The 9,048-nt window shown below is 30.3% G+C and overlaps 1 protein-coding gene across 1 annotated transcript in view; it reads right to left on the minus strand.

Annotated features, from left to right (window-relative positions):
• The window catches only part of LOC105620453 (surfeit locus protein 1), a 51,426-nt gene extending 43,301 nt beyond the window's left edge, over window positions 1–8,125 (minus strand). Inside the window, exon 1 of the mRNA XM_012201942.1 lies at window positions 7,922–8,125. Coding sequence (XP_012057332.1) covers window positions 7,922–8,125 — 204 coding nt within the window. The remainder of the gene's footprint in view (window positions 1–7,921) is intronic.
• Window positions 8,126–9,048: the final 923 nt, after the last annotated feature.

Raw genomic sequence — 9,048 nt, forward strand, 5'->3', positions numbered from 1 at the left:
ACCTCTCTTATTTTCGTTTTGTACCTCAAAGGGTTCGGAGATACAGCGCGTTTCAGTTTTTGCGCAACCCCTACATAGCAAATTTAGCGAATTTTAAAGATATCAAAATGGGACCATCGGCATTCGAAAGAGAATCGTTTGTACCCGTTTGTACCTCAAAGGTATAAACGATTCTTTTTCGAATGCCGTTGGTCCCATTTCGATATCTTTAAAAATGATCGACTTACCCTCTTGACGCATTTATGAAATTTTGAAATCGCTGTATCTCCGAACCCTTTGAGATACAAACGAAAATAAGAGAGGTAAAAACGGGTACAAACGATTATCTTTCGAATGATATAAATGAAATTAAAAAATTTTAAAGTTGCGCGCTGGCCATTTTTTATTTTTCACTTTTTGTTTAAATGTTTGAGGTACAAACGAAATAATGATTGGTACAAACAAGTACAAACGAAGTACAAACGGCCTGCAGTATTAATTTTTATTTTTGATGAAGTTGAGCGCCAGATTCACATCGGTGCCTTTTATGACCATTTATTAACTGTCAAGGGAGGAAAGGACAGTTTTTATCGATTTTTACAGGTGTTTTAAAGCGATCTCGCCATTTCGTTTCGTCCAAATTATCTTTATTTAAAAATGGCATACAACATAAATTAACGTGTCATTTCTCGCTTCTGATGTCACAATTCCAACATGGCCATCGCGACTATTCAGGAGGTTTAAGATGGTTTGAAATAAGAATCGACTATGAATACGATCTTCACCTGTATTACCGACTAAATTATATAATTTTTGTATAACAAATACTTTTTTTCTCTTTCACAGTTTCAAAAATCTTTTTCTAGAATTAAAATATACGTATTAATACGTGTTTGTGAGATGGAATTTATACTGAGAACGACCAAAAATTTTGAAATTGGTATATTTTTTATCATTTTTTAATGTAATTTGGCGTCTCAAGCTGTCAAGTCAACATTTGCTCGATACGAAAATTTTGTAACCTGTATTTATAAAATAGTAATCCACAAACACGTAGCTTGTAACAAATAAGGTCAAGTTCTTAGAATTAAACTTAGACGCTTTATCGCAACAAATTTGTTATATGAAAATTGACACGAACGTGCGTGTATTGTAGGTTGCGTGAGATATTGATGTTGTAGTATCATAGAGCTTATACTATTGGAGGGGATACGGATGTCAAGCAAGATTGAGACAGAAGATGTATTTCTGTTCTCTTCTATCCTCTTTTGGTACATGTAATGTAGAAAGAAGAAAAGTTATTAAGCAGGACAGAAATATACATCTATCTCTCAGTCTTGTTCCACTCATTGTTTGGATAGGCCATTCTCTCTCTAATAGTACAAGCTCTATCAGTAGTGTGTAAAAACATGTCGATGCGCTGGACAAACAGCGACCTCTGGTGGCTGTTTTTCCAGCGCATCGTCGGAGTTCGAGTTTCGTTTTAAGGGAATCCTAAAGGGGATCCCGCGCCGCGCATTGACATGTTTTTATATACTACCACACCAATATTTCACTTATGATACACGCAGTCGCACATTCGTGTCAATTTGCGTAACAAATTCATCGTGATGAAATGTCTAATGCCCCGTCTCTTCTAAGATTAAAAAAAGATTAAAAAAAGACAAAGAGTAAATTGAACTGAGACTAAAATTAATCTACGTAAAAATGGGCATAAGTCTAATTTTAAAAAGTCGACGTTATTTGTTCGTGCAAACTATGTGTGAATTATTATTTCGTAAATACAGATTGCAAAATTTTCATATCAAGCAAATGTTGTCACGACTTGACACATATTACACTAAGAAATGATAAAAAATATATCAATTTCGGAAATTTTTGGTCGTTCTGAGCATAAACACTTCACAAATACGTATTAATATGTATATTTTAATCTTGGAAAAGGATTTTCGAATCCGCGAAGGAGAAAAAAGTATTTGTTATACAAAAATTATATGATTTAATTAGTAATACAGATGGTTTTAAGATTTTCTTAAAGGAATGTTGGAATAACGACCGAACTTGATCGAAGTCAACAATAAAAATTTTTTTAATTTCAAATAAGAAAAATTGATAATAGTGACATTTTTAATTCATATATTATCGTTTCATTTCTTATATTATCGTTTTGTCTCATTCAAATGTACATCTAGTCTTATCGAATATATTGCAATCATAGAACTTATAGTGATGGAAGGGGAATATAAATGTCGAGTTGTGAGCAACATCTGTAGGACGTAAATATTTTTCTATCCTCTTCTATCCTCTTTTGGCACATGCGTAGAAAGAAGAAAAATTATTGAATAAGATAAAAATATATACAGAATACATCTTCTGTCTCTCAGATGTTGCTCACACCTTTCACTCATTGCTTGAATAGGTTATTCCGGTTTCATTATAAGTTCTATGATTTCAACCATCTCTTGCAAAATCGACCTATTGCTAGACACAATTATTTTTTTTATCATCTAAGTCTTCGCTCAGCCTTACACGTCATTTGTGTCGATATAAATCTTTCTTTTTAAGATTTTAATCTTAATTTAAAATAACATTAACTCAATATTATTTGTAAAGCGCTGGGTGTTGAACTGTCGTTTTGTTCACGAGTTATGAAACTTTTATATTAAGAAAACATCTATTAACAGCTGTACGAGTTGAAAAAAATGTAAGTTTTTAACTTTTTTCGATTTTATTATAAAGTCCATTGCAGTACTATTAAATTTTGCGTCTATTTTAATTCTGTAAGAGAATTTTTGATTCCGTTTAATAAATTCGGAGATTTATATCAATCTACAAAGTCCCGACAACCACTCCAGTTTTCCCTTAAGAGTCAACAGGAGAAACTATGGACACCTCTAATTGAAAATGAATTTTTTAATGCTGAAATTACGGCTAAAATGCTGGAACTTTTAATGCTGAATTGCGTTTTAATGCGTAATTGCGTTTATACGATATTTGTGCGTTTTAACGCGTAATTGCGTTTATACGATATTTGTTTTTTTTGTTTTGTTGTTGTTGTTTAATCAGAAAAGGCTCCTGAAGACTCCTACAAAAACAATTTTGTTGGAAAAAAGGCAAAATAAAAATTTATTCTGATACTTCATTCGATGTGTACTATAGTGCAATTAAGATATAATTTTATTATTAAAAAATTTTCAAGAATTAATTTGCAAATCCGATTCTGTACGCGCCTTTGCAGCTATAAAAAAATAATTAATGATTTATTAAGACCGTAATGTGAATACACAAGTAAGAATATTAAAGCCTATAACAATCGAAGCTGGATCTTTAATGCTTTAAATAATTTATTGTAAATTATATATAGGGGAGAGTGGCCTGAATTGGATCGTCTTCCAAATAGAACCTTTTTAATTTAAATGAATACAATTAAGCAGATTTGTGTGCTATTTGTAATGTAAAATCCTTATGTGACAATAGCTTGATAGCAGTTTATTATAACATTCATAGAATAGACGCAAATAATATTTTCTGCCATTATGTGAAAATTTGTTTAATGTGAAAATTTGTTAAAAAAGAAAATTCTTATAAATCATTATTTAAAAGGTGTTAAAAATTTAAAAGATATAATTGATTTAAGATAATTAAAGAGTATAGAATTAAAAAAATATCAAGAGTTTTGTGATCACTTTTGTAATTTATTGTAAAATTTGTTCCAAAATTCGAAAGGACCCGTGTCCAAATCGAATCTCTTTTTAGGTGTTCAAATCGATTTACAATACAGTAGGTATAGGCTTGGTTGTAGTATTAGTCCAAGGAATTAAATCAGTAAAACGTCATGAATCATTAGATTCAGAGATTAATTGAGTTTTATTGATTTTAATTTTATTTTATTAAAAAATATAAACTATCATTTTGTTTTCTGAATACAATCTTTATCTTCGATTATTAAATTGCTCGTTTTTACTCAATTGATTTTACTAACAAAGATGCATTAAAATATTTTAAAATTCTATCTAAAAGTTCATAAAAATAGGAGTTTGATTTGGGCCAGAGAATAGTCCGATTTGGAACCAATAGTTCCAAATCGAACTAGAAAAAGCATTTTTACATTTTCCTGAACATTATAGTTCAACATAAGTGAGAGATACGTCAACATGGTCTCAAGAAAAAAATAAAGGGAAAATGATCTTTCCAACGGCATCTTCGATTTTGCAATCGGACCTTATTTACGCCTTATAGAGAGCAAAAACTACAAATAGATCCGATTTACCCTACTCTCTCCTATACTATATATGTACATCCATATATTTGTAGTAATTTGAACTGCGCGTCGAATTATTTTCCGTACTTATAAATATAAGTCCGACAATTAAACTACTGTAATAATATTCCGAATTAAATTAAATTGACAAACAATTTTTAATAATTTGTTTAATCAGGCATCATATTAGAAAGATGTTAATATGCTGAAAAACTATAAATAAATTTATTACGAAACATATTATTTCGGCCGGGAGACCGATGTGAACCTGGCGCTCAACTTTTATCAAAAGTAAAAATTAATATAACGTAAAAATTAATATAATATAAAAATTTGTATTTCATTTGTACCTGTTTATACCAATCATTACTTTGTTTGTACCTCAAACAATTAAACAAAAAGTGAAAAATAAAAAATTTTATGACATTCCAAAGAGAATCATTTGTATCCGTTTATACCTTTTTTCTTTTCGTTTGTATCTTAAAGGATTCGGAGATACAACGCTTTTTAATTTTTGTGCAATTGCCACATTGGGAAATTAGCTATTTTAAAAGACATCGAAATGAGACCAATGGTATTCGAAAGAGGAATCGTTTGTATCCGTTTGTATCTTTTTTATTTAAATTTAAAAATCTTAAAGTTGCGCGCTGGCCATTTTTTATTTTTCACTTTTCTGTAGCTGTATCTCCGAGCCCTTTAAAGTACAAATGAAAATAAAAGAGGTTCAAATAGGTCGTAATAAAGCTGTCAAAGATGTCATAATAAAGCTGCACATAATTTATTATTTTGAATTATTTTTTATGAATTAATACTTATGCGTATCTATTTCCGCGCTGATTCTCATTAGCCTTAATCTTATTGTTATTTATTATTATAAATGAAATTAAAAAATTCTTAAGTTGCGCGTTGGCCATTTTTTATTTTTCACTTTTTGTTTAACTGTTTGAGACACAAACGAAATAATGATCGGTACAAACAGATACAAACGAAATACAAATGCGCTACGATATTAATTTTTATTTTTGATAAAGTTGAGCGTCAGATTTATATCGGCAGTCGGGAATCGGATCTATTGTATTTCATACAATACGAGTGCCCTAAGCCTTTAGATTATCGAAGCTTCGGTAATATTTTTCGCAGTAAATTTATTTATAGTTTTTCATTAACATCTCTAATATGATGCCTGATTGAAATGAATAACTTCTTAAATGTTATTCAAGATCATGTCCTACATAACATTCATTAAGATCAAGGTCATTGAATTGTTTCTTTTATTTTCATTTTTACATAAAAATAAATATTCAGTGCAAAAATGAAAATAAAAAAAACAATTTCTAATGACCTTGATCTTACAAACAAATGTTATCTAGGACATGATCCTGAATATTCAAGAGGTTTAGCCATCGGTCAAACACTTTGCGTAATGCTAATGTCGGCGGTATTATAATTTTCAAGCCGTATAACTCAAAAAGTATTTTAGAAGAAAAAATATTTTATTATAGTGTTTTGAAAAGCTCTCGAGATATGCTATTTTTATGATTTATTCTGGATTAATGGGAGAGGTATACTATTATTTTATTTTATTAAAAACTTATGTTATTTAGAATACCCTCCTTATTGATGCCTAGGACCATCAAACCAAGATTGCCGAGAAAGCATTTTTGGTCGCTTGAAACAAGCTAGTCTAAGAAGGAGTTCGCTGTCTCGTTCATTCTCGGCAAAGCGAGTACCCGGATTTAGGTTCGTACTTAAATATGTGACTATCGATTTTGCCACCATCTAATTCGGTGTCACCAACGCAGCGGTTTTGGCTAAGTAGTCAGGAAGGCTTTAAGTAACGTATTAAGATGCTAATGCAGCTCTTTGATTGATTTGTGACATCTTAAGACTGAATATAAGAACTAACTATGAATACCTAGAATCTCCCCTTAAAGCTTGTATCAAACTACCGACTCTGTAAGTCGACCCGACTGCCAACTCTGACTGCTGACCAATAATAGACCAATCACAATAAGATTCAATGTGATATGTCTGATATGGGCTTAAGGAAATATTAGACTGACGATCAAACTTGATTGATGTCAACAATACAGATTTTTTAAATTACAAAAAAAAAGTCGAGAATATTAATCTTTAATTCATTTCAATATAATAAAATAATGCCCATTAGAGCCAAGATATCAGTGTGAAATTTGATTTATTTAAAATAATTACACAAATGTGTCGATCCAATTCTGATTCTTAGCAATGCTCTCACGTAAATCGAAATATTAATGAATTGGAATTACATAGTCAGCTAAGTGTAGTGATGTAACGTTATTGACACTTCCTCTGGTACAATGATCATCGAAACGTTTTTAAGCTATTAATATATCAAGCATTGAGTCTCATCTGATTCAGAGAACTTATCAACAACTTAAAAACATTCTCTTCAATCTCAAGATTGAACTTAAGATGGTCTTGAATATAAGAACTATGAATACCAGTCAAAAGATAGTATTTATAGTCTGTTCTTATTTAGATTGGCTTAAGTATTGTCTTAAGATATTAATACGGTTCTCTGATTAGTTCCTGATATCTTAAGAATGTATTTAAAATGATCTTAAATATAAAATTTAACTGAATATTATCCTAGATTTCTTTTTACAGGCTGTGTTTCAAAATTTGCATGTATTGAAAAGCTATAGTGTATATAACATAAACTATAGATTTTCAATACTGACAATGTTCTACTTTACACAGAGCACTTGATATGCATACTAACAAATAACTTTCTATTAAATTAATTTCAGCAATATATTTAAAGAAGCTGTACTAAACTGATATAATATGCATCCATAAATGATTAATTAAATAGTCATATTATGTATGTTTATAGGTACTTCCGAAATTAAGATTTAATAGAAAGTTATTGATTAGTACATGTATTAAGAGTTTGGTGTAAACATGATCAATAAATTTTCGAACACAACCACAATTTATACTGTTTATATCGAGCACTTGATATGCATATTAACTAGCAACTTTCCATTAAATTATCTAAATTTTTAGCATTATATTTAAAGAATATTGTACTAAGTTGATACAATAATGCATTAAATGATTAATTAAAAATGCATTAAAATGATTAATTAAATACAAATTATGTATATGTTTACACGTGTCACTGAAATTAAGATAGTTCTATAGAAAATTACCGTTTAGTACTCGAATTAAAAACTAATTGCACCAACATTAATTTTAAGCAAAGCTTAAAATTCTCTCCCTTTCTATCAATTTAAAAAAAAAAATTAATTTTAAAAAAGTCAAATCAAATTAAAAAAAAAGATTTTTAAGCTTCGCATAAAGTCAAAATAATTGGTCCAATCCATCGAGCCTTAAATGCACGATTTAAACTAGCTAGGCCGTAGCGCTCTATCGAGTCAGAATATGACAGATATCTTAACCTCTAAAGTCAGAATATGACAGATATCTTAACCTCTAAAATCTCGAACTTTAATACTTAATAACTCGTTTTTACGAGGCAAATCACCGCGTTTTTTGTCGGATTCTTTCGTTTTAAGTTGAAACACGTCGAAGTTAGTACATTATTTTATTAAGATTTGAGATGAGAGACTTCAAACAAATATTTTATTATAATATAAATAGAATTTTAGAATAGCAGATGGTAACATTACTTGCCAGTAAGGAATATCCATATAGACCAATTTTTTCCTCCAATTTTCGATATCTATTTGTCTCAATAGCCATAGGCCTCCCCAGTTTAACTTCACTATTCTTACATCTTACTTGTGTATTTACATTACCGAATAATGACACGTGCACTCGTCTAGTGAGAGCACATTTTGCGCCTCTCAAACAACTAAAAATCTTTGTTAGATTCATATTTAACTTTTTAGTTATACAAAAAATAATTATGAAAATTTTATATTTTCAATCATAAACAACTAATAGCGAATTCAATCAGACGCACTGGTGTATGTATAATGTATGTACGCCAGTCACAATAAGGCTGCGTTCGGAAATATCACTCGAATGCCCCCGCGTGTCATTTTGTCATTTTATCCTTGTTATTCACCGAATGTTAAATAAGGAAACAATACATCCGGATGCACTCGGGTAATATTTCCAAACGCAGTCTAAAGATTACAATTTTATATTTTTTTCAATGAGTTTCAGGGATGCGTTCCAAAACTCAACTCTGCCAATTCTAAAGAACCCGGAGTAGTGAGGGAAAAAGTAAGTCAAAGTACATTACTCGAGTTGAACAAATTTGGAACGTGAAAAGAGAGATGAAGTCGCTAGAGATGAAGTGGCTCAAAGTATACAGCGCGTTGCTATTTCGAGCGGCCGAAGCGTTTCTATCGACGCGCTCCCATTATAATTGCAAACATTAATACCTCGATTATTATTATACGAATATCGCTAAAAGGATTTTTATGTTTATTTCTATCTCATCTATCTTCCTGTGGGCGGTTGGAGAAGTTTCGCAGGACATTCTGTATATACAGATTATATATTATGTTAATAATAAAGTTTTTTTCTAAATAAAGACAGTTAGTATACAATATTAAAATCGTATCATTTATATAATGTCTTAATTAATGTATGTGAGTTAATAACCTAATGTATCTCCTTGATTTTTGAAGAAATTAAGGTTATTTATTGAATAACTCATCTTTCGTTACATACACTCGTGCGCGCGCGCGCGCGCGCGCGCGTGTGTGTGTGTGTGTGTGTGTGTGTGTGTATATATATATATATATACTATAATAATATTATATTATTATTTATTAGTAAGAAGACGT

This window comes from Atta cephalotes, assembly GCF_000143395.1.
Source record: "Atta cephalotes unplaced genomic scaffold scaffold00026, whole genome shotgun sequence".
NCBI classification, from domain to species: Eukaryota; Metazoa; Arthropoda; class Insecta; order Hymenoptera; family Formicidae; genus Atta; species Atta cephalotes.